Consider the following 27,110-nt stretch of genomic DNA (forward strand, 5'->3'; position numbering starts at 1 on the left):
AGAAAGACATTTGTTTGAATACAGCACAAAGTAGATACTTTGATCAGATATTGCTTTATAGTTTATTGTTGTAGTCAACATTTGTTGCACTCTGTGCGTGGAGTTACACCTTAAAGGTAATACAGACTGAGGGTACAAGTTACACCGTAGTACATGCATGCTGCTGTCACAGTGTCCTGCGGGCTTCCCAGTCTTCCCCTGAACACACTATACTGGGATAGTTTCCCTCTCAGAGACACAGATCTGCAGCCGTCTCACTGTCAAGGTACCGCCGAGGCAACACACACACCTACAAACAAAGTATGTACAGTTACAGTAGATGACTGTTCAATGTACGATAGTGATCATAAAAGGCAGTTCTTAAGGCAGAGATATCTTAAGGAGGGAGATGAGGAATGGGATGCAGAATGAAATAGAAAGTATGTGTTATATTTTTTGATGCCTGCACAGTGAACTGGGTTTCATTAACATGAGTCTGTACAAAAATATCTTTTGATATGACTAATTCTCTAGTCAGAAACCTAATGTAAAGAAAATATTACAAGTTCAGATATATCACATATTTATCAACGCAAAGGTACATTTAAAAATTAAAAAGTATGCAGATGGTTCATGTAAATTATTCAAAGGCAAGACTGAACAGAATCCCACACTTCTCTGCACATCTGAGTCATTTAAGTAAGTTGCAAATTGATGTATGGTTGAGAAATGTGCTTCAAAAGCCCTAAACAAATATAATAATAATATAATATTTAATATAACTAAGACATTTTTTGTCAAAGTTAGAATATTTTGGATCATTTTGCATAAGAGATTTGTGTTTTTTGTTTTGCTCACATGTTTGAAGTGGGCACAGCTCATTTGGAAACGGATGATGTAATGTGCCTTGAGCCAATCAGGATTTAGCAACGTTGTGGGGACGTTTGTTTGTGTTATTAACATTTTAACGAGAGATGCAGTGGAGTTGCATTGTGGGAAATGTTTTTTGAAGCTTTATATGTGGACAAATGGACACAGACAGACACACAAACGGCATCTCAGCCTCTGCAACTTTAAATTTCACCAATCTTGTCAAAATCTGATAGAGTGCTGGACCACTGTCAATCAAATCTGACCCACAGAATCCTGATGATGCAGATTAGCTTAACTCTTAATAGAAAACTGAGCGGTGCTTATTATGGTCTTGAATATTCATTTTGAGATATCAAGATTTCCAAACTCAAATCAGAGGGCAATTACTTTTCTTTAGGTGACACAGAGCAGAAATATGCTATTATTTGGCACTAAATCTGCATGAAAACAGTTTTTAAATTTGTTGCAAAAAAACAACAACAACGGATGGGCGGAAACAAAGAAGGAGCCCCAACTCGGGTACGCTCGGAAAAGAGGAAAGTGGGGGAGAATCTTGAAATAAAACAGAGGGTAGCTTCATCGAACAATCATTTACTGTATGCACATGTGTACAAATAAAGAAATTAAAACCCATATAACATGTACAGTCTAATATTTCTTATCTTCTTTAGTCTCAGTTGCAGTATGATCTGTATGCAGGCCTCGTCTCTTCTGCAGTGCCGGAGACACAGGAGGTCAAACACACATCAGTCCTCCGTCTGTCTTGTGCTTATCGATTTGGATATGAGTTGGGTTGGACGGGGCGGGGGTCATTCCACTTTGACACATTGCCATCTCAACAGTTCTTGTCTCTTGACGTAAAAGTATGTGGCCAGAGATTAAAGGATCATCTATGATATGGTAATAATAAAAAAGAAGGAGCTGTACACGGTGATCAGGACACAGGAACAAAGAACACTGTCCACCACTGAGGTTCATATCACTCTGACTTTTAGCTTTATGTGACTGAAGTATACATGGACAGTAGGATTATATCCAGTGTTGAGTCTTTATAATTGTGTAGAGAGATAGAGAGAGAGAAAGTTTCAGATCTCCTTGATTGTTCGCTCAGATGGCCGGTACTCCTCCCTTCCTTTTGGCGAGGACAAGTAGAAGGACTGGGTCTTGCGTTTTAGGCGAGCTCTCTTGGTGGCCAGCGACAGGCTGTGCTTGCTGGAGGCAATAATGTCGAAGATGAACTTCTTGCAGTCCACGCACACCTCCATGGTGGCCCAGTCCTCCGTCAGCTCTGAGGGAAGCTCCAGTTCTTCGTGGGACTTCAAAGAGCCATGCTTCGAGAACCTGCACGGGAGGACAAGCTCGGCATGAACAGAATCACTTATCATTTGTGCCTTTTACTTTGACTAAATCAATAAAGTATTGACATAGTTAATATCATTTGCATTCCTCTTTGAAAACAGTAAGGTTTGAGTATTATTAACATAACAAGGACACAGTTTTGGGAGAGAAATGCTACTGTTGAATTTAATAATCTCAGAGAAAGATATCTCAAAACTGGAAAAAATATATTCTGCATGGTTTGATACCACCGGGATTGAGAAAATACTTTTGGTGAGGGACATTATTCCCCCTGGGTGACCTGTTAATTTTGGGGTGAACAGTCCCTTTAAAAACCAATAGCCTGGTTAAAAAAATAAAGCTGTTTATGTCATTTTTCCTTTATCTCCAATCAGTTGATGAATCTAGCTCTGATCATCGTACTTTTCAGCCACTAATCACAGTAACTGCACCATAAACTAAATATACAGACTGGATATTTGTCTTTTATTTTCTGCATTTTGTGATTATGAGCGTAAATGTTTTCAGCTTTGCCACATGTTTAATCGTTTGCATGTGTAATATATTTTACCCATTTACAGTTTGCGTTTTAGTCTTATGGGCCACACTACCAATATCATACAAACTCCACAAGATAATTAGTTTTTACCTGAGGACACAACGTGCACGACTGACATGTCTGAAGAATTGTGTTCATAGCTCTTACTTGGACATGGTCTTGTGAATGCCGTGGCGCTGCGGGCTACTGGAGGATTTCTCAGATTTGGCAGCAGCAGCAGCTGTTGCTCCAGAGGCTTTTCCAGCTCTTTTAGATGCCCCTGTTGTTTCTACTTTCACAGTGGGGGGTGCCATGGCCCCTCCCAGTGCTGACGGCCCCGGCCCTCCAGCCACAGACAGCCCTTGTCCTATGGCAGCCATGGCACCGACCCTCTCCCTGGGGAGAGTGTTGGTGGAGCCGATGGAGTAGATGGGCAAGCTGGAGTAAGGTTTGGATGGCAGCCGCATCTGATAGAGAGGGAAGACATGAACATTAATAAGTAGAGGCAAAATTATTACTGAGAAAGAATGCTGAACATGACTACTTCATTCAGGACTGTGTGGATCAATACGGTAACAGGACAGCTCTCTTAGAGTGAACTTTAACTTTTTTGAATGGCACCACATTACTGTCAACTGACTGATCAGAATAAATTAAGGTATATGATTTCATGCTGTACCGGCAGCCGATTGGCTGATTGGTTTATCCGCTTTGGCTCACCTTTTTGCAGCACTGCGCGCACACAGGCCTGAAAAGGGGGGAAAAGAGAGCAAATGGAGGAAGTGATGAATGAAACCAGTCACTCATCCCCATGAATTTTAAATGACAGAAGATAAATATTTAAGGTGTTTCACTTTTTGCAAAACTGGCAGATGTAGGACCAGGTAAAAAAGGAAAACCTTTTGCTTCGACAACAGAAGCAAAGCTGCAATAAAAACAAACAAACAGATTAAGACCACGTCAGAATAACAAGAAATTAATGCAACATTCATGAAGGATGTTACAACTGCATCCACTCATTGTCTTTTTCTGTACGGCTTGCGTCGTATACAAAGAAGAGTTACCTTTCCCTTCTTCATAGCATTGTAAATGTCTTTGTACTGCTGGAACTTCTCCAGCTCTGCCTTCACCAGCACCTGTCTGATGTGCATCACCTCATCCACCGTCAGAGACAGACACTCCACAGGGAAACAGAACTCCTCCTGCAACGACACACACATATGGACGCAGAACAGTGGGTGACCCCCGGCCACCGCAGATCCAACACACAGGGCTCAGTGTTTATCATTCGTCCTCTGCACCTTATGGAGCATTTCATCTACTAAATGCAAGTGTAAAGAAAAGGGCAAAGTGGTTGAGCGGAGGCGGGGTGACGCTACAGAGGGGACAGCTAGCAGCTAGCGACTCGGTATGCCACCTATTGGTTACACAAATCGGCCACACCCACAATTATGCATAACTTCACGCCGAAATAAAAATGTTAAAGGTGAGTTATATATAAATTGATTCCTCTACAGTTGTCATGAATAGAGATTAATAGACCAACATATTTCTTTTAGGCTGTAAACATAATTCCTGCTGTAAAGGCATTTTAAGATAGTGGTCTATGGGGATTGACCTAACTTTTTTTAAATTCCCACCTTGGCACCAGAGACTTGTTATATGCAGTAAAGATGTCTGGCTCACCAGAGACCTGGAGCTCTGTTTGCAGGGCGGCTGAAACAGTCGAACATTGGTCGGAGTCTCCTTCTCGATGGAGTGTCTCCGCTGAGGGGTCTGACGCCTCTCTGGCTGGGGTGTAGAAGAGATGGGCAGGAACATGGGGGGAGCTGGCGTTCATGGAGGAAAGAGAAGTAAAAGTGAGACAAGGAGGCAGCTTAACTGGAAATATACCAATGAGTGTCCAATTCAAGGCACAATAACTTCTGATTATAAACAGCAAGAGGAAAAATATGAAAATCTCTGACTGGCGAGGCTGTAAGATTAAAACTCATTAATCACAGTGGGTGCACGGTTTAGCTGAGAAGGCGACTGAGCTGTGACAGGGACATAGAAATAATTCCCGACTCACTTTTCTTTCCCACAGCGCACTCTGGGGACGTATCATCCATCACAGATGTAGCCACGCTGGAGCTGCTGGCGGATTTACGCCCAAAAATTTCATCCTAAATACGTGGAATACACAAACACTTCCGTTATATGCTCTGCACATGCCAGATGAAATTTCAAAAAGTCCATACCACACACAAATGCATACTGACGTCAGAGTCAGAGCTGTCCAGCTCGGCGAGACTCGGAGCCTTCAGGAGCCTCTTCCTCGGAGGCACAGACTGAGATCCGGAGGGTTCTCCCCTGGTAGATGCTAATCCGTTGGCCAGAGATAGAGAGCTTGAAGTCCTCCTTCCCATGTAGGGACTAAACTCATCTGCACAGAGCCATACACAAGAGAGTCATTCAGGCTGGAGGAGAAAAAGCACTTGACATGAATCTCAAAACAAATCCTCACATGATTCCTTGCATCCTGTGTTATTCTTTTGATCTGTTTTGACTGTTCGGCCCCCGAAAAAAAGGGGCAGACGGTTTTCAAATCACAGAGTATTTTAATGGTGTTTTGAAAAGATGCATTGAATACTTTAAAGAAGACTTATTTTTGAGATCCATCCCAAGGTTAAAGAGGTCAGGGAGGGTGAGTTAAGTTGGTCAGAGGGGAGGCAGAGGAGCAGGCTGGTGTTACACACAGAGCATGGATGACTCTTTTTATTTTAATTCTCAGGGGGAGCTGAATCCTTCAAATCAAGCGCCACAAGGTCATTCTCCACTGAGAGAGGAGTTCAAAGATAGAAAACAATAACCAACCACCTAACAAGCTGCCTAACTCTTGAAGAGGAGCACACCAACAAACTGAATAGAGGATTTAATGGGAGGGAGGGACTGAGAGAAGAGGAGATGAGGCAATGCTGCAAAATACAGATAAAGAGCTGCAGCTGAAAGGATCTGTGGTAGCCCTGAAACCTCATTTGTTTCAGTCTTTCAGCTTCTTCTCTCGTTTATGAACAGGAGCTCTGTCTCTGTAGCTGTACTTGAGCTAACTTTTCTACAAGCCAAGAGACTACATCACCAGGCTTTATTCAGATATGTAAATAGAGGATATATTAGTTTACAGCCAGCGAGGTAGACAGACAAGGCCATTAGGTTAAGGGTAAAAAAAAAGAAAAAAAAGGCCTTCCAAACCACAGCAGAGCTGATACTTTACCTAGTCCAGTACGGAACAAATCCTGTGGCATACTGCGAGTTTTGCCAAAACCTAAAAGGGGAAACCTCCTTCATTAGGATAGCTATAATAATATTCCATTATTTGGTATGGCTGTGCTGTTAGCTCTCCATAATACATGATGATAGATGCAGTGATTGCATGGTTGAATGTGCTCTGTCAGCACAGTTGTAGAGTTGTTTGCATCGTTAGCACTGTTAGCATCGTTAGCGCTGTTAGCACCGCCTTGTTGTAAGCCGTGGAGGGGCAAACACTGTGCTCACAACATCCATTTTAAGCACATTCAAGCTAAACCATTTTGGGAGGATGATTCTTAATTACTTTATTGATGAAAATTAGATGAGTTTATTATTACCACTCTCACTATCTTTGAGTTAAGTATGAATCGACACCCAGGCGGCAATTGGCTTAGCATAGCATAAAGACTGGTAGCCTACCACCTAACAGTTAACTCTAAAGCTAACTAATTAACTTGTTGTATCTTGTTTTTTTAATCTGTATTATTAAATACAAATAAATGTAGTCAGAACAAGTTGTGTTTTTTCAGGCAGTTACAGTATTATTTATTGGAGGTTGCAGTGACCTCCTGTTGTGTTTAGAGAAGTTACTGCGCAGCTGTTTGCCAAGAAATAATCCCTGAACACTCCCCATAAAACCACAACATAACGTTTTTTTTTTTATTCTGCTGGTGTACCGTTAGACAGAGCCAAGATAGCTATTTTCCTCTGCTCGCAGTCTCTATGCTAAGCTAAGCTAATCACCTCCTGGCTCTAGCTTCATGTATACGGCACAGACATGGGAGTGCTGTTGATCTTCCGATCTAACTCTCGCAAGCTAAAGGCATTTTCAAAAATGTCAAGCTATTCCATAAATTGTTGATGCACTATAAACACTCCAGTCGGACACACCATCTCCTTTTCGCTGCCACCAAACAACAAGACAGACCTAGAAGTGCATGAATCACATCCCCACGAGTGGTGTATTTATCTTATAGAAAGGATTTCACCTTGAAACTGTATTTTATTGCTCCTGATTAAAACCTTAATCATGTTCATTAAAGTGTCAGTGGGTATGCAGCCTATACCCCATAAAATACAGAGCAAAGTGAGAATCAAACGGCTCCCTCTGTATGAGAATGATGCATTATACAAGGATGTTCGTACACGCACGCGCATGTGGACACACACACGCACACAGACATTATCGGACAGCACGACAGTGTGATGAGAGACACTGGCTTCAGTACGAAGGAGAGAGGAGCACAGCGTTATTGTGATTTGCCTGCCTCAGCAGTATTTCCTTCTCTTCTCAATCAGAACTGTCTCATTAAGTTGGTAACAAGTAATGCTGCACACTTGCCACTACTGAGAGACTGCTGTGCAGAGCATGAGGCTGCAACCTGATTGGATTCTGCAAAGTCACATAGTACAAGAAAGACTCTTTTGTGTGACTTCTCAGTTCTTCATTTGTGCTCTTTGATTTGATGGCTGGCAACACACATTTACTCAAAGTGTCTAGCCATATCTTTCTATTTTTCAAACCAAAATTATGGCGAGATTTTACACATTGCACCTTTAATATTCACATCATAGCAGCATACTTGACATATTAATGTACTTAGCAACATTTTTTAAACTGCTGCCTGATGTACTCAGCAGAAATAAAACAAATAAAAAGAAGAACCAACGATATAAAACATAAAACTCAGCTGGATAATGTTACATTATTTCAACCATCACTGGCCATTAATTCCGTATCTAAACACATAGCACCAAGAGCAGTAAAGCCTTTTGAATATCACACGCCTTTTAAAAAAAACTCTCCATTAGGACTTCCAGATGATAATGGGAAGCTAGGATTTCCTCTTGCTATTTCATCCGACGTATAAAATAATGACTTTTTCAGTAGGTTCGGTCAAGTTTGTTTCAAGCATGTGTTCTCGCTTCATCCAGATTTGCTGACACACTTAGTAGCTTTTGTAACATTGCAATCAAAGGTTGTTGGGAAGCTGTGCAGTGATCCTGTCATAACTGGAGGGTTGGAGTGATTGTGATATTAGATATGATACACATCATCACACTCACTTTTAAGCCTATTTGTGTGCACCCTAAATACAAATGTGATATGATATATATATATATATATATATATATATATATATTCCTTCTTTTTCTTCTTTTTTTTTCTTTCTTTTTAATCAACTAAGTGTCTTTTAATTTGGATATATTTATCTTTATTCTATTGTTCAAACTGTTAAATTATATTATATTTGAATTTTTTCCAAGATAAAAGACCACATGCTAAACATATTTAACCGTTTATATATGGAGCAGCTTATGCAATCAGGGGAAATACAAAGGACATTACCTCAGTGTCTCTAAGCGGTTGCCCTGACTACAGTTTTGTCGCTTTGTACCGTGAACGAAAATCCTGTGTGTCCATTCTGCCGGTCAAAGTGTCTCTTATCAGTTCGGTGTCCTCCTACCAACCACCGGTGTCCCACATCAACATGTTTCACCCCAACAGACCACAGCCGACCACCACCAACCACTGAAGCATGACATGGAATGTGTGTGCGGTGTGCTGATAAGAGAGTGGTTGAAGTGTGTGCAGGCTTGGTGAGCAGATGAGCAGCCACAACAAGGAAAGAAACAGAAATAGATATAAATAAATAAATCAAAAGTCAGATAAGCAGCGAGGTAGACTTTACCTGACGTGTCAAAACTGAAAGACATGCTAAGTGGCCGAATTACTGCAACGAGAAACAGTCATGGCATAGGACAGTTATTGCTTGTGGTTAGGAGGTAAATCAAGGCAAGACTTATTGTACTACAGTGAAGGATGTAATCTGCGTGTATTTGGCAGGACATGCAGGAGTATAGCACGCTTATTGTCTGGTTCTAGATCACTGAAGTGTAAGCACTTTCATGAGAAATAATAGGATTTAAAAATAAGCCACAGCCAATGGTGAGAGATTACTGACAGCAGTGGTTTTAGTATCTTTGGGATTTAAAAAATGTAGATATTATGTAAAAACATCCACCATGTTGCCAACAGTCCCAACAAAGCAAGAATAAAAGGTATTAGTTGCAACACAAATAAGAAAAGTTAGGTAGAATTAGCTCCAACAGAAACAAAAATAATAGTGTAATAAAGTGTGAAAGGAACTAAAACATGAAGCTGCTACACATTTCTCATCTGCAAGCACCAGCTCCATACTTCCGCTGGAAAAAAAATCACATTTTGGAGCGAAGTATGTTTTCATGTGTTTTTGTGGGTGATTAACAAGAAGCGCAGGCACAGAGAGGCGAGTTTCCTTACCCAGCCTTCCCCTGCGGACCTCACCAGGAGACACTGGCCGGAGCTTCCTCTCCGCTTTGATTTCCTCCAAGATGCGTTCATGCAGCGTCGGAGGAAGCTGAGTCTGCGGCTTCAGCTTACGGGCTGACACCTAGCACAGGTCAGTGAGGCAGTGAATGCAGCATTTCACTGAGTTCACAATGTAGTGCAACTTGAATAAAAAGGCAGGCGTTATCTACATCAATGTTAGTGTAAATCCAAAAAACATGTCTGAAACAGTTACTACAGTTATTACTTAACTGTTATTTTTTGCTGAGGCAAATATAACACTGGTTCATTTCAACACGCTGTATTTATTACTATCCATCATAGAGACAGGGGTAAACGAGGACTTGCACAAACCAACACATATCAGATCACATATCCGACACTCTAAAAATGTTCAATTAACAATGTTGGAAGACAGGATAAATCGGTAAAATATTGCCTCATACTTGAGTATCAAAACTGACTGAGATTAATTTTCATTCAAACAACTAATTGATCAAACTGCCTACTCATTTCTGTATTATTATCATTATTAATTGGCTTATAGTTGCCATGTAGGGCAAACATTCATCCAAAACAGTCACGGCATTGTCTTCCATGATGTTTTGTTAACCGTGAGTGCTTATTACATTTTTCCATTATATATTTAAGTGTATATGTATGGGGAAATCTTTTTTTAACAACTGATAGTTCTTGCATTATAGCTATGTCAAATCAACCTTTTCTATGTGCAGTATATAAATTCAGACTTTCAGGCCAATAATCTCATCTTTTTTTCTTTACTGGGTCATCTTCAAGCCTCTAAAATAAGTTTGAATAAAACAACACAGAGTATTTCCACTACGAGAACGCGTCTGAAAATCTCCTGTTGTGTGCTAACTGTGTTAAAGGGCGACTCTGGACAATGTCCTGACCTGAGACGACAGATATTGAGTTAAAATGAGAACATTCATTCTTTGGTTGAACTGGTCACAACTAATTAATGTATGATAGGACTGAGTAAAGGGTCACGGGCCTCAAAAGGTTAGAGAACACTGTTCTGGACAGATGTTGGTTGATGCTCTCATTTGAAGGCAGTTAACTGGTCGGTTGTAATCAACAGACGTTTACAGGCTGCACAAGGATGGGTTGTGATATTTAAGTCTAAAGCTGCACTTACAGGGTTGAGAGGTGGTCTAGACCTGATGAAATCCAGGATGACTTCATGAGCACTCTTCTTTAACCTCAGTGGGAGGTCTCCATTTGTCTGGAACAACAGAAGAGGATAATACAATATGGAAGAGGTACACACACAGGTCAACATCTAGTCCAGGAATCCTGCTTGTTGCAAAAGGTTATTTGCTAACTGGAGCACATAGCATATGGAAAAGTTGAATAATATGGTACCACATTACACTCTGAGGTACAGGTACAGAAAGGTAAAATTAAAATTGTAGTAACAGCCTATGACATGGTACTGATTTCCGTGATGTCTTGTTCACAGAAAGTGCCTCTGGCAGCATTTCCTGTGGTGACATGTAGAAGTGCAGCAAGCAGGAGGAGTGCACGAGGCATCAGTTTCTATTTGTGGTCCAAACTGGACAACTGACCATGACTTTGCGCAGTTTGTAGCGTTTGGAGCGGATGTCATCCATGAGCATCTCGTAGGGGGTGAGCTCGTACTCGATGGACAGAGGGTTGTACTGACGCTCCTGCACCTTCTTCAGCTTCACTCCTTCACGCAGGTTCCTCATCACCTGAACCCAGAATCGAGCCTGGCGTGGGAAGCAAAGGGCAGCATGGGAAAGGGGAAGAAGAAAGTACCACGACCCTTTGAATCTGAAATTATGTAGACAGGAGCAATCATTTTCGCTCTGGCCTCTAGAGTAAGGCTGGAGGAGCCCTCTGAGGCAAATTTGTCATTTGTGATTTTGGGCTATACAAAATAAACTGAATTGAGGTCAGAGGTCAGTTGAGTCTGTTTGCTTACCCAGTCAGCGTTCTGTAGCTCATTCAGGTCTCTGCCAGGGTCTTCTGATGGCCCTTCCTCCATCTTACGGAGGTTCTGGTGGAAAGAGAGCGAGAGAGACAGGATTTGAATATAAAAGCACTACATGAGGCCATTAGAGAGCCTGACTGACTGCCTGTGGGAAACACGGGAGCTAAACCTTCATTCCTCTGCTGGTGCTCTGAAAGTTCAGCAGAGAACATAGTCAATGTGTGTGTATAATAGAAGACAGCAAAGGAAACAAAATGTAACTAAAAGTATATCATCATTTTAAAAGCAGGCAGAAAATATCTTCCCTCTGGTTAATGTTTGTGGTGAGAAATCCCGGGAGTCTGCGCAGCTGACTGCAGAGTTAAGACCTCAACCCCACGGGGAAATCACAGTTCACCATTATATTGCCAAAGCTGCATTCGACTGGACTGTAGTATATCACTCACAACATAATGCATGTTGCTGCTTCAAGGCTCTGCATGCCCACAGTGTGTACAGTTATTCAGTGCCACAAGGTCATGCTGAAGGGACTAATGGCATATAAAAGCCAACCCAATTACAAGACTGCTAATCTAGCCAGTGAAGGGCATAAAGAGAGATTATTCCTTTGCTTTTAAACACTGTAAGCGCATTGGTACAAGTGGTGCGTCATGAAATTACATCAATGCCACATATTTCCATGTCAAAAGGTTTGACTAAGCAGGGCTCTCTGCATTAAGATGGGGATAGTGTTTTAATTCAAACGTGCACATAGCAACCCCGGACAAAACTTCTACATGAATAATTAGGGCAATTAGCAACTGCTCTAGTCTTTTTTTCGTGTGTAGCTCTCGACAGCTGACAAGAGGCGCTCACTCATCCACGAGCAAAATAGAAGCCAGAGTTGTTTCCGTGAATCAGCTCTAATTCAGCTGCCTTTCTGTGAATCTTAGGCAACAGGAGGCATCTTTGTGGAGAGACAGAGCAACTCTTTGGCAGCCATTGCTGGTAGTGGTGGACAGATCACATGGGTCCACTGTGGGTCGACACGGCTCTGCCATGCAGGCTGGGAAGTGGGGAGGGCTGCTCGGTCCCCATGTTCCATATTTGTTGACGATGACACTGAAGTAAGGTCCCGAAAATGGCCTTTGCATGGAATCTACTCGCGCAAAAAAAATTGCATCGCTTTTGGTGTTAACGTAGCATAAGACCCTAAACCATATAAACATGGTCTTGTGTAGAAGGTAACGAAACTGTGACAAGATGGTTGAGGTTAGGGTTGCGGGCAGCGAGTCTCGCCAGAGTTTTCTTGCTTTTGCCGCAACTTGTGAGTAACCATCTAGACACGACCGGACATATACACCCACGTTTGTTTCAAAAGCAAAGTAAACCATGCTGGAGCTCTGTGAGGCTGCAGGTCTCAAAATGCTAACATTAGCATGCTAACCTGCTCGTAATAACAAAACGTGTGGCTGTTTAGCACAAATAACATTCAACGTGTTGAGCGTGTTGGCGTGCCAACATTTGCTAATTAACAGGATTGGGTATTTGAACAGATGATGGCGCTAGAGGAAAAGTTAAGAATCAGCTCAGAGATTACAAGCAATCCTGTGGAAACCCCGAATGTTTGTAGGAATCTATTAGCTGTTGAAAGATTTCCCTGAAAATCACCGATGTCAATGTCACTGTGGTGCTCTAGTGAAAGTCAGGGGATCACAAGAGTCAAAAATATTACTTCCTTATTTTTTAGGTTACAAAAGAATGCAGTCTCAAATGTCCTCTTTTTTTTCAGGCTTCTGTCTCAGCCATCGCCACCCTGCAATAAGTCCTTCCTCCTAACAGACAGTTAGGTAACCAGACAAATCCCCTCTATTCATGGCGTTGCATTACATAGTATACGCACACTAAAAGGGTAGCTGCGGCAGTGCATTGGAGGAAGGAACCCTGAGGTGGAACACACACACACACACACACACACACACACACACACCCCACAGCTGAGCTCCAAAGTGCTCCCGAGGAGAAGCAAAGCCCAAAAATGAATGAGTCGAGACGAGAGTCTTGCATAAGACAAGACACGACTTGGTGTTTGGTGGAGCAGCCTCAATGTGAACTTGGGGAGCGACAAAATAAGTCAATAACGTATTTGTGATGAGAAAATTATATTATATATATATATTATATATACTTACGTTAATTTTCCCAAGCCGCTTTTCAAGCATTTTTATTCAGGTAGGAAGCAGTGATTATAATGCATTCTAACTGTGCAAAGCAACCAAAAACTAAGGGAATATAATTGGAAACAACCCCCATTTTGAACATGGACACATGAGCCATAACAGCCAATCTACTAAACTGTCTCATTGTTCAGTTTCAAACATGATGAATTAAATACGAACTTTCACTAACAATATCTCATATCACTCTTTGATGTTATGGTTCATATGCAGATTATAATCTGATCATAAGAATATGCAGACAATAGTTTATAAAACACCTTTTTTACATGATCGTTTGTTCTCGTGAACGGCCGAATGGTGCGTCACTTTAAATGTTGCCGCCGCAAGGAATTGTGGGGCGGCATTATCTCTAGTGTTTCCTATGCTAAGGGAGCTAAATAAGGAAGCATTGAAGCTCCTTTCCTTTGCATTTAGAGAATTCGACCAGCACTTATCATGGTAACAGGTCATGTCCATGCCTGTTACATACAATCCACATACAAAAATGATGGCTTATTTCTTAAACAGGCGATATTGCTCATTCAGACATGATGTTTACACTTTCCTCATTTTAACCTTTAACACGCAAGGAGGAGGAAAAACAAGGAGGAGGAAAAACAAGGAGGAGGAAAAACTGATGTCATGCAACCGCAGACTGGTAGTTAAAGGCTTAAAGATAAATACAGCTATCTCCACTTAGGTTCACATAATCACAATCACCAAACATGATACATCGTGTATATTTTCAAAATAGCAACACCTGAGCAAATATATTCAAGGTGCTTTTTCTTTATTTTTTTAATATCTTTTTTTCAAAATGAAACCCTTCATATACAGACCAATTGACTAACCCTGTCAGTTTTAGCCACACAGTGAGATGTTGATTAGTGGGGTGCATGTAAGGTCACCATGCTAAATCTTTTAAAGAGCCGCGCTGCTATGACCTTCATGTAAAGGTCAGTGATCATCCTGTAACCTTTCATTAGAAGGGAGTGCCTGCCATGTGCAGTACATTTTATAACGTGCAACATGCAGCTAAAACACATATCTGATGGCTTAAAGATAAAACATTCCATCATTTTCAAATGACACGCCACTTGGTGTCTAAAATCTCGGCACTTTAGCGTCTGTATTTGACAGATGAGAATGTATATGTGACTTCTGTGTGTTTCAGGTGCTCTTTTGTGTGCAGAATGCTGCTATCGGGACGGGATAAAGCTCACTGGCTGCCTCTGCCATATAATGGATACAAGAAATGGACCTAGTCCCAGTGACAAAAACCTTTGGTTTGTGGACTGCCTATTTACAAACCTTGAGTTAAGCATTTTTGGTTTTCTGTGCATCACCATTTTTTTGTTGCAACCAAAAGTGACACAATAGGCTGATGCAACAGTAATAGGACACTTTTTTGACGACCAACATGTTACAATTAACTTCCATTAACTAGATAAACACAATGAAAGGGTTAAAGTTCTAAGACAAAAAAGACGAACAAAGCCGTGGTAGCAACCTGTCAATCACAAGGTAGCCCCGGCCTAAAGCACATCTCTATTTTACTCTAAATATGACCATAATTTACTCAATGGACATCATGCTGTATTGAAAAAGACTTGAAACTAGACATTGAGACACAAACTCATGTTTACAATGTTTACTGAGACAACTAGGGTAATTTTCTCATCGACATACAATCAAACTTCTTTTTTTCAACCAGAGGAGTCGCCCCCTGATGGCCATGAGAGAGAATGCACTTTGGCATTGGCCAACTTTGCTCAAATGCTGAACATTTACAAACACCCACCGACAGAAACCTGCATATACCTCTAAAATGCAATTAATGTGTCTGGAAGAAAGAGCTGTTCAAGCCTACAGTCATGATGATGATGATGATGATGATGATGATGATGACCCACCTCTTTAGCGCTCTTGATCTTCTCCAGGAAAGTGCCGAGCTCCCTGGTTTCTGTGTACAGAGCACGACACACTGCCTGGTAGTGACTGGGGGTGTCTGACAGACTGGGCAGATGATCTGTGCACAGCTACAAGGGAGACAGAGCATTTTATTAACTCAATGGCTAACAATATCCATGTATATAGCACATACATAATGGTATCATCACATACTTAGTGAAGGGATTTCAAGGTTTTGTATAGTAGCCACTGGCAGCTATGTTTGGGGTCCTCTATGCTTTGTCAACACCCTGTGAACAAGCTTCTAAAAATAGGATGAGAGTTTGCATGATGTCTTTTTTGCTAACAATGCTATAAAACAACAACTGTTGGTCAAATGAGGCAGCTCCTCTCAGCAACAGCCAGGGAGAAGGAATAAGACAAAAGGGAACGTGGCTGCAACTAACAATTAGTTTTATTATGAATCAATCTGCCAGTTATTTTTCAGTCCAGACTGCATCACAGTAAGAGAATATTTCACTAAACGCAAGAAATAGCAGACAACTATCTCCCCATAAGCATTCTTCAAGTGTGTGAATGACTCGCTAAATCCAGTGTTGATGGACATACTGCAGGTAATAGTGTATTCTAAGTCAGCCAGGGTAAGTACAGTAGGACAAAAAGTAAACCGGGGGAGCACAGAGAGTGAATGGTCCGAGGGTGAAAAATACTGAGACGACAATCGAAACCGACAGCTTGCCAGCCAGCGGGCCGGCTAGACTGCCACACTGCTCAGATACCTTGGAGAGCAGTGTGTGTGTGTGTGTGTGTGTCTGGGTATGTGGTCATTATGTAAACAGTGTGAGGCCATGTGAGGCCTGACACAGTGACTCTGTGCTCCATAGGACAACAGAGAGACACAACTCCTGGCAGCCAGACTGCAATGTGGTCCAGAGTACATTTTACACTGATATCACATCTGTTTCAGGAATCCATCAGTGGATTATGTTCAATTATGCTCAGATTGCAAAGCAAATTATAATATTTCTTACTTGAATATGGGTTTATTTAACCGCAACATTTACTGGTTCCCTAAAATTGTTGTCAAAAACATATGATGAGATTACAACATATGAGGCATTATTATATAAAAGCTACCCAAGAGTAGATACGATATTTAAAATAAACTCATGACCATCTAAAAACAATGAAATCTTTACAAGTTAACATGTTACTAATAATAAACCAATAATACTTATCCAATCCAATAATACGACTGGAGACATTTGACATAATCAATCGACCTTTCATACTGAAAGCATATTTTCACTTTAACTTATGAAACATTTCATTCAAATTGTTCAACTGGTTCTTCAACTCACAATAAGTCAATGATTGGTAAAGTGAACTTCTTCCACAAGCTAACATAGCAAACATTTGACATACAGTATATAAAGGTCTTATAAAGGTGTAACAGCTAAAATATTGTTTCTGCTTTGGTTTCTCCTACTCTTTAGCAGAGCTCTGTCGCTCTGGCAAACAGGAGGAGGGGAGCGGTGAGACTGAACCCCAACAGCAATGTTGCAAGCTATGAAACCAAAACCATGCGCTGAAAGACACTAAAAAGCTCTGTGGAGCTGCAGAGTTGCTGAAGGTTCGAAAACCACACCTTTCACATTGCACATGGTCGTTGGATTTCCATTTTTGACGAGAAAATAATGATGAGTGCAGCTTTAAATTAAATGTAGTTGGCGACAGCCTTAGGTGAGCTCCACCTTAAAAGGAAGAAATGTGTTTTCAAATTTGACACGTTTGCTTGGTTAGCCCCAAAATGAACGGTCACTTACTCAGCTACTGTACATACCTTGAAGATATCTCTGTAGCCGTGGACGCTGGAGATGTTGTCGGGGTCATCCTCCGCCTCATCCTCTTCCTCTGTGGCCTCATAGCCTTCGTCTGGGCAGGCGTCCCTCTCGGCCTCGACCATGTTGGTCATGAGGTCGATGAGCTGCTCCAGAGGAGGGCTGAGCTCCCTCTCCTCGTTCTCCTTCAGCCCGTAATCCAGAGCCTTGTAGATCATGATGCCCAGAGACTCAATCACCTGCGAGAGCACAGGAGACACAATTACACTCATTTATGTGGATTTTGATCTGTTGATAGCAATATGCACGCGTGCATGTTCTTTTGAATATTGTACAACTATTTCAATAAAGTACAATGCACAAACAATATACTTGTGACGGATGCATCATTTGTTTTGTTTTGTCCTTTTTTTTCTGTTGTTTATCTGCCACATCACGAAAAAACAAATATGGATTTCCGTCTTTGTTATGCAATATGATCCTTTTTTTGTGTGCCGAGCCTGAGCTGAACAGCGGTAATACGGTGACCTCATGACTCAACCTTTTGACGAGAGACCATTCATAGATGCACGCACACACACGCACACAGTGTGCTCACTGGCCTTTTAGGTGTCTGACGCTGGGAGCAGATTACTGATAGTAGATCTTGTGATTAACTGACGCATGAAGGAAAAGATTATCATCACACATATTCCTTGTGTGGATGTGGTCCGTCTTTTAAAAGGATAAAGGAATCCACTGTCTGGGCTTCCTCCTGGACGTCAGGACTTGAATGATACTTGAAAAATGGTGTTTGTTCTTCGATGAAAACAGCACTCAAATTCATTTCAATGACAACATTCAAAGGGTGTGTATGCAATGCATTATTGCAGACTGAGCCAAGCTTTATGAAATCATGCTATTGTTTTTATTTCCAGGACCAATGAGTCAGTTGAGCAACAGCATTTCATTTAATCGCATCTTTGCTGTCGGTCAAACCCAGGAGACAGGCCTAAAGCAATCATGGATTCTAGGAAATTGAAAATGTGAGTTTGGTGGTGTCTAACATTACTTTCTTGAAGGAAGTCTTAAGGTTTCTTTTTTACTGTTATACAACCTAATGTTTTAACTGTATTAAGGTGGAAACAATGCTCTTTCTGGTGTGGGATCAAATACCAATAATAAAAAAATGATCCCAAGATGTATTGTCACAATTGTGCATACTTTTCCAGCTCCAGTTATGCTGTCAGTCAAAGCCTGTTGCCGTCCTTTTTTTACACATTTCCTCACAAATAATTAACTGCAGACTATGACTATGATTTCAGGAAATAATAATTTTCCCCGTGACTGTGAAGCCAACAGCGTTTCCATTCCACTTAGACATCTGCCTGACTGGTTCCCAGGCTTCCAGGCGACCAAGCGGAAGGATGGGGGAGGAAGAAAAACAAGAAGGAAAAGAGAAAAAGTGGGGAGGGGATGAAGTTGTCAACCAAAGGAGATTTGCCGGTGCCGGTGCTGCAACAGTGCAAAAAAGTGCAACAGTGTCCATCGTCGCATGCAAGAACAACATTCAACAGCTTGGCTTTAATTTCAGCATTCCTGTCACGGAGAGGAGGCAAGTTGGGCCAAAAATAAAAACCATTGTGACACACAGAGAAAGCTTTTTATATTGTCCTCATAGCATCGGCCATGATGATTCTCTCACATGTGTAGGTATTTTCCTCAGTTATCCGCCTACTGGCTTCAAATTTTCCCTCATCCTCAACCTATACAGTCAATATCCATCTACCATCCACCTACCTCATCTATTATCAATTGACATTGCAGGTTTGCATAACTCATTTAAGTAATTCTAAATGGGTGTTATGTTTAGGTGTCGGATCCATTCAAGGTTGAATTATACAGTTTCCTACAGTGAGAGGTCCAGTATAACATTACATCAAAGGTAATTGATTACATTGATTTACATGCTTTTGTGTGCCAGACTATTACCTGGCTGGGAGTGTCTGCTGGTTGCATGGCAACCTCGTGGTGATGACAGAACTGACTCCAGCTTAATTTCGAGTGGTGTCCATCTCCTCATCTAACTCCTTGGCAAAAGAGCTGGAAAGTGTATTTCCCGAAGTGTAGATTTGTATTTATTTTTGCTCCAACCGAAATTTGAAAAGTGATATCGAACAGGAAATTATATCAAATTGTCACATTCTGTAAGAAGCCATTTTTAAGAAGAATTATTCCTTGCGGAAAGACATAAAAGATGAATCTATTATCGAATTGTTGGGTCAGGGAGGCTCACATGTGACCAAAAGGCTGGTTCTCTATGCGTCTGGCAATGAGATGGTCACCAGCTGTTAAGAGGCTTTGAATCTCATTAGTTTAGCTTTGTGTGAATTGTGCTAATTAAATGCTAACTGAAATCTATGAGGTCTGCTCCCTCGTATGCAAAAGCCTTCCATTAGCCACTGTTAGCCAACCAGTGGAGGATTACCAGAATCAGCATACTCTGGTCAGAATTAAGGGATTGTAGAAACAATGTAGGGATTTAAAAACATTTATATTTACTTAGTGCGTTCACAGGAATTAGGTCACGGCAGTGAAAGTAGAAATTTACTAAAACAAAATCGACTAAATAAATCGTACACATTTTGTGCTGATACATGTTGAGATATTTCATTGGATGAGTTAAAACCTTGATCTACCGGTGGCACTAACAGAAAGGTTAAGGGGATCACCAAAGCCATAAGGAGTGTTGATATTTGAACATGTTGCAAGTATATTTCATGGCAAAGATTGGATGGCACAAACAGGCTTATGGAAGAGCACTCCAGCAGGAGCTATCCATCCATCAATTATCTGTAACAGCGTGTCCTTCACATGGTTGCAGGGAGCTGGAGCCCATCCCAGCTGACATCGGGCGAGAGGCGGGGTACTTGCCAGGCAGGAGGCCAGTCAATCAGGGTTTGAACCCAGAACCCTCTTCCTGTGAGGCGCCAGTGCTAACCACTGCACCACCGTGACTAGTACCACGGCAAAAGAGACTTTGGTATTTGCAAAGTTTGCCTTGGGAAATGTGGGCTTTTAATTTCTCTAACACTAAGAAAACAAGCTACATTTGTTTTCTTTCTTTTGGATAAAGAGAAATGTGCTGTGTTCCATCAAATACATCCAAATGCCATCCTCCAGATAGGGAGATGAAATCAAGATATATAATGCTGGAGGAACCACACAAAAGAATGAAGAATACACAACTCCTGAGGAGATTCCTTTCTCACTCTCACACCTGATGCCTTGACCTCTGATTGTCATGTGACTGAGCACCATTCCTTTGGTTTGTCCGGTATGTGGAACCCGCATGACTTCACCCGCCGAGCAGAGAGAACACTTGAACAGAACCACACATGTATTTTCTACACCTTTGTTGTTTGTTTTTTCTTCTCTTTTTTTTCTCGCATAAAAGCAAATATTCCTGCCAAATATCTTTATAACCCCTGATCGAATTTTCTGTTTACGTGAAATGCCGAATTTTGACATTAAACTCTAATCCCTTCATGGACTTCAAAGCTCAGATATTAACAAGGCATGAGCATGCACGGTTAAACTTTGACAGTGGGGGGGGGATGTGATGAAGAATAATCCACAAATGTATGAGTTACATCAAACATCACGGGACCAGGTAGTTCGCTCTTCAACAAATTAATTTGTAAACGCCACCATATAAAAAGGTCGAAATGTGTAGCTAAAGAGCATAATTGTCACATTTCATTGAAAAATTGCAAATATCATCCGTTTCCGGTGGACTTCTGAACACAGAGCATTGTAACTGGTAGATGGACCTGTACTTGTAGAGCGCTTTTCTAGTGTTCCGACCACTCAAAGTGCTTTAACACTACTTGTCATCATTCACCCATTCACACACTGATGGGAGGAGCTAAGGTTAAACCTGCACATCAGCAGTAACTAACATTCACACACCGTAGACACAGCTACGGGAGCAAGTGTGTGTGTCTTGCCCAAGGACACATAGACATGGGCGAGCGGAGCCGGGGATCGAACAGACGATCCTGATTGAAGGACAACCCTGCACACCACGGAGACACAGTCTCCACCATGTCAGGAGCTCAGTTCACTTGCTCTGAAGACAGCGGCCTCATCCGACATCCGCATCATTTCCTGGAGTTCACGCTGTTTTTTTGAAGCCGTTCAGATAATGTGCGTCACGCCACGGCTAACACATGTGTTCCTGCTCATCCAGCTTTGGGCTAATTCCACAGCCCATGCTATAGCAGAATGCCTCTTTATCGCTGTCGAGCGTCAAACGGCTCCAACAACTCGCCGGTGGTTTTATCAGCCAGTGCACAGTGCACTGCATTGTGAGAACTCATTTCTTGTGCAAAGCTGCTTAGCAGAGATTTGTCTATAAAATAAAACAAATGCATTGTATATTTTTTTATATTTTTTACCATGCGGCAACAAGGTTGCACATCAAAAACATGAAGTAAACATTGCAAACGTACAGTAAGCAAAACTGAAATAAAAGGTCCTGGTTATTCCATATATAATGTGCCCAAGTTATAATGTCCTCCCTAGCCCACCACATGTACTTTGGCACTATACACAAGTAAATAATGTCCACATTAAATTGTTCAAGCCTCTATGCGATGGCGAAATAGAAGTACAACAGAACTACAGGGGAGTTACTCACCTCTGTTGTTGTGCAAGGGTTGTATTTACCTGCAGGGAAACAAGAAAGCAGTGTTGTGATAAGAAGCACAAAGCGGTTTACACACACACGTACACACATGTGTGGTAACATAGCTGTTCCATTACAGGAAAATAAAATGTATGACTGACAGAAGTTAAGCGCATGTGATGATGATCTTAGCTGTTTGTGTCAAAAGCTGTGCATTCCTTTTGATTTCATGTCATATCATCTGAAAATCATGTGAAATCTACATTGTCATTCGTTAAGGTGATAGTGCAGCTGTATAGGATGAGGCATAGTTGTATTCTACGTTTCCTTTTTGCCCACAAATCCCATGAAAAGACCAAAGCTCACAATCTGCCCAGCTATCGTACACCATCTGCAGCACTCAGCCCCAAGTCTCTTCATTCCCACTGGAAATGTAAATCTTTAAGCGCTGTTCACAAACACATTGTTGAACAGGTTTGACAGCTGGACACTGTAGTTTTTAGCAAATGTTCCTCAAACACGAGGAAACTGAGCATTTTGTTGGGGACTATATAGTCAGCTGAGGATTAATACACATTTGGTGTATCCAGAAAGCAGGAAGGTGAATGTTAACCTGATGACTGTCAGGTGGTTTGTTCATCTGAGAGGACGCCATTGGAAACTGCTTTGAAAAAAGGGAAGGCACTGTCAACAAATATACCTTGCCAGGTGACTGGACAAACCATCTGTCAATCAAACTTTGACAGATGGTACCCAGTGGTGTATTCTGTTAATAGTTTTCTGACAACAATGTAATTGTTATTTGGTTCAAGTCATAGCTGGTTTTGGTTCATGAAATTGAAATGACTAAAATAATAATATAGAACATCGCTGCCTCATCCTGTAAATGGATCAAGTTCTTAGTGCAGGTTTAAAGTCATTTTAAATAGCTTACTTATTAGTGATTAAATATTCCCTTCCTCATTAAACTAACTCTGGAAAAGTGCTCTGTGCTCTCATTACGCAAACTAGACCAGTTTAAATAAAAGCTCCTCTTCATTTCTAATCACTCCGGTGGTTTGTATGGCATGTGACCGATGATGACGAGACTCCTCCCAAGGAGCCATGTTGCATGAATGTACTCCCTTCAAAAAGAAGACTCACTTAAATGCTCCCCGGGCTACATCTGCTCAACTTTTACTTCAGGAACAAACAGCCTGCTGACAGATGACCATCGAAACAAATTGAGCCGTTTTTGTCTTGTGACGGGCGGAGAAAAAAAACGCAACATCGCAACAGCTATGCCGTCATCTCGAAGCCCTCAACGTCAGCATCAGAAGGTTGGAAGGCCACGCGGCTGGATGTCGGGAAGAAGAAGAAGAATGAACGGTGCGATCAGAGCTCAGCAAAAGAGGGGGAGCAGATGAACCAATGTGCTTTCTTGACAGCGCTATAACGACTGGGGCAGGATATTAGAAATATTTGTTCTAAAAAGTGAAAAAATGAATTCACATGTGATACAAAGTGTCAAGTGCCTCAGATGACCCACGGAATAAAAGAACACTCGGCGGACATACAAGCTGAGCAATGTTGCCAAAATCTTCTGTCGCGAAAAATATCACGATAACGATATATATCACGATAACGATATATATCATGATAACGATATATATCCTGATGATGATGAATATACATCACAATACAGCATGTTTTCTGGTAATTCACTAAATAAATGGTCTATATGAAATAACCAAATGTTTTTGTATGCTCCTGTGAGAGTGAAATACTCGACAAATGGAAAGTATACATAGCATTTTATCGTCTAATTAAGCCAGTCATTGCAAAAATAATAGGCTTTTCTGAGGAAGGTTCAGTTAGTGTAGTTGGGATCACTTTAGGCGATGTGATTGTGTATCTCTATATCCGGATATATGATTTTGTCACAATATATTTCATTATCGCACGGCCCAAGGCGGACGTGGGTAAAAAAACAGTAACCTTGTCGGGATTTAACTCAAAGTCAATTTTTGCAGACGAGAGCTTCAGAAGTCCTAAATCCTTAAAACACTTTTGCCTCAGATTTGTCTAATTATTTACATGAATAAGTTTATCTGACTCAAGCCTGTGCATCGGGGAGAGCAAGAGACAGAAAGAGAGATAATGCATTTCGCCATATCTGAAAAGATCATTATGAAAGGAGAAATCCTTACAATATTAAACACTTGAGATTGTGAGATGTTATTATTGTATGACTGTATCATCATAACTTAGGCCAAAATGTTAACCGAGCAGTGTTCCTTATAGTGTGTGTGCTCTGCAATCTGTGTTCACTGCTACAGAAAATGTGATTACAGCATGCCAAACCTGTGCTACTAGTCACAGCCATCACAGTGTCATCTGTTTTGTTTTTTAATCGTGGTTGATACCGTTGTATGAGGGATGCTAGACAAATACAAACGCTGGAACTGTGTACCATGTGAGAAACACATTACCATAACTCCTCTTTTTGTATTACACCAGTTAACTCCCCCTCCCCCCGACATTAAAACATGGCCCTTTTTTCAGTTTACACCCTATACATCGGCCCCATGCATGCACATTTCAGTTTGCAATAATCACATCTGCTTGTTATGTGAAGTGGCAAACAGGCTGAGAGGCCTTCAATGAGAGATGGAGCCTCAGGGAGGAGGAATAGTGAACATCTGCGAGAACCACTCCATCAAGGCGAGCCAGGGGACTATTTGTTTGTCAGTGATCAGGTGTAATTGGGCCCCATGACTGGCTGATGTTGTCCTGCTGCAGATTAAAGATTTACAAAGCACCTGATCAGGGAAAACATCTGAAGCCTCCACCTGCCGGATGCTTTATTTATAGTACCGTTAATACACATATTACATTAGGGATTATACACACAGTGGTATGATCGTGCAGGCTATCTCTCTACCTAAGTCTTTTAGTCTGACACTCACAACACACCATGACTTGAAATGCACGTGATGGTCTGGCCTAGATTGAGAGTAGCTTTAGGCGCACTCATTCTTACATAATATTTTACCTTCACAGCCCCGGTGGTCCACCCTCACCGACCCGTCTTTCTGTATCCTGACATCCCCCGGTCCGGATATCCTCCTCGGAGCCTCCGCCGATGATGCTCCGGCGGCTGCGGCGGCGGAGGAGCTCCCCCTCCTCCGGTGCCCCTTCGCCAGCGTCCTGCAGCACTGGTAACACACCGCCCATGCCTGCTCCTCGTTGATGGGCTGGCTGTAAAGCCCCAGTATCTCTTCCAGGGAGAGACCCTCCACCGTCGCCTCCTCCGTCGAGTTCATCGCGCTGCGACGCTGCTGCTCATCCCCGTGAGTCGCCGCGGCAGCGTCCGTCAGCCCTCCGTGGTCCCCGCGTCGCCGCTCGGCCATCCTTTCATTCTCTCAGCGGCGAAGGAGGAGGCCCGAAGACGAGAGCAGGTCCAGGTCGACGCGTGAGAGGGAACCTGTGGGCATGGATGCTTCTCGCCCCTGCTCCCCGGGTGCAGCGTTCAGCGGCGCGCCGGTGGATGCGCCGACGCCTCGTCCAGGTTTCGATACCGCGCGGTCACAAGACGGCGTGTGTGTGTGTGTGTGTGTGTGTGTGTGTGTGAGGGACTGTGTGACTGTAGCCTCCGCCGTGTGTTTGTGTGTCTCACAACACAACCAAGCCAGCCAGGCTCACTCTTTCATCACATGATCCACCTCTCTCTCTCTCTCTCTCTCTCTCTCTCTCTCTCTCTCTCTCTCTCTCTCACACACACACACACACACACACACGCACACACACTAACACACACACACACTGATTGAGCGTGCATCTTATCTCTTGGCTTTTTGAGAGGTGGATTTACACATAAATCCTGGGGTAGAACTGTGACAGGTTATACATATGTGGAGGGTGGGAGATGAGGGCACCTGAAGTCTATATATAATCTCTAGCACTTTTTAAGGATGTGTTGTTATCCTTGTTTAAGTTTGTCTTTGTCCATTGCATCATGTGTAGCAACGCCGAACATGTTTTATTTATCAAACATTTCCTCTCTGAATAAAGTTATTTTTTTAATCTTTTTTATTTATTTATATTTATGCTTCATTGTGTGTTTTTTCTTATTTATCTGTCTCGTGTGTTTGCACATACTTTCTCTCTTTTTGTAAATCATTAGATATCAAAAGGCCCCACACTTAATCGCCTGATTACTCATTTAATTAGAAGGTTAGTAGACAAGAGGTCTAATCAGGTTCACCTGTGTGCCGTGCATAGCCTTTTAAAAATAGCCATTCGTATTGATTCCAACATACTGCTGGTCTGTACTTTCTTATTATTTTCCATTATATCTATTTTCATAGTAGTATCCATAATGAGTGTTTCTTCTTTGGATACTATAATCAATAGACATCCATGCATCGTATTATAGAGATTTGTTTTTTGATTTCAATTCAACTTTTTTATTTTTATTTAATATATATATTTTTTCCTCTAACTTTTCTGTATTGTTTCCTTTTATTGTAAGTATTGGTATACGTTGTCCCCTTAAAACCAGAGAGTGTTACCTCTACACTGATCGATCCAGCATTGACTCTCAATAATGTGTACAAACCCCTCGGAGAGATGGCTGTGTTGTGACAGCCTTAATAAGATCTTTGTTAGATCAGTACATTGTTCTTTCATATGGTATTTTATGGAGTGCTGTCAGTGCAGATCTCTTGTATGACTTGATGCGATTTTAAGGTCAGTGGACCCTTTGCATATTGTGTGCGTTTGACCCTTTAATTGAGGGTTTGGCTTCCAACATGTTCAATGATAGCATGCAAGGACCTCATCTTAAGTGTCTGTTCAGTGCCCTCTGCTGGTGAAGTCTCCAGCGGTCCTCCATGTTGAAACCAAAGAATGTGGGTTCCAAAGGAGTTCTGCTTAAAGAGGAACTGTCCTTCAGACTGCCTGCAGCTCTCCCGATGATCATGAGTCATCACAAGGCTTCACAGAGGATCTCTTTTTACTACACAGAGTTGGGTCCAACATTTCTCTTTTTCATTGCTCCCACATTTACATCACCATATGAGGCTTGTTCATATTGATTTGTTTATTTAACCTTTATTTATTTTGCCAGGATAGTTCTATCAAGATATTAAAAAAACTCTTTTTTGAGGGAATTCCAGCCAAAAC

The 27,110-nt window shown here is 41.7% G+C and overlaps 1 protein-coding gene across 3 annotated transcripts; it reads right to left on the minus strand.

Moving 5' to 3' along the window:
* On the minus strand, positions 1-25,601 carry spire1b (spire-type actin nucleation factor 1b). 3 transcript variants are annotated; one of them, XM_034529177.1, is made up of 18 exons: positions 24,979-25,542; positions 21,957-21,985; positions 17,278-17,514; positions 15,437-15,562; positions 11,317-11,391; positions 10,937-11,101; positions 10,507-10,593; positions 9,321-9,450; positions 8,710-8,751; positions 5,982-6,032; positions 4,990-5,153; positions 4,800-4,893; positions 4,415-4,557; positions 3,793-3,930; positions 3,583-3,653; positions 3,449-3,476; positions 2,897-3,195; positions 1,096-2,193 (listed from the first exon to the last, which is right to left on the minus strand). In XM_034529177.1, the coding sequence occupies exons 1-18, from the start codon at positions 25,334-25,336 to the stop codon at positions 1,938-1,940; spliced, it is 2,493 nt and encodes an 830-aa protein (XP_034385068.1). In that variant the 5' UTR covers positions 25,337-25,542; the 3' UTR covers positions 1,096-1,937. The 3 variants fall into 3 exon arrangements, with proteins under 3 accessions (XP_034385070.1, XP_034385068.1, XP_034385069.1); XM_034529178.1 differs by lacking the exon at positions 8,710-8,751; XM_034529179.1 differs by lacking the exons at positions 5,982-6,032; positions 8,710-8,751 and having other exon boundaries at positions 1-2,193; positions 24,979-25,601.
* Positions 25,602-27,110: the final 1,509 nt, after the last annotated feature.

This window comes from Cyclopterus lumpus, chromosome 25 (assembly GCF_009769545.1).
Source record: "Cyclopterus lumpus isolate fCycLum1 chromosome 25, fCycLum1.pri, whole genome shotgun sequence".
NCBI classification, from domain to species: domain Eukaryota; kingdom Metazoa; phylum Chordata; class Actinopteri; order Perciformes; family Cyclopteridae; genus Cyclopterus; species Cyclopterus lumpus.

Bases quoted from the DNA above. Each gene is read 5' to 3' on its own strand.
- spire1b (XM_034529177.1), bottom strand. From the start codon at position 25,336: ATGGCCGAGCGGCGACGCGGGGACCACGGAGGGCTGACGGACGCTGCC. The intron at 11,392-15,436 runs GTGGGTCATCAT...TCTTTCCACCAG, and splicing joins AGATCAAGAGCGCTAAAGAG to AACCTCCGTAAGATGGAGGA. The intron at 6,033-8,709 runs GTAAAGTCTACC...TTCCCCTTTTAG, and splicing joins TTTCAGTTTTGACACGTCAG to GTTTTGGCAAAACTCGCAGT.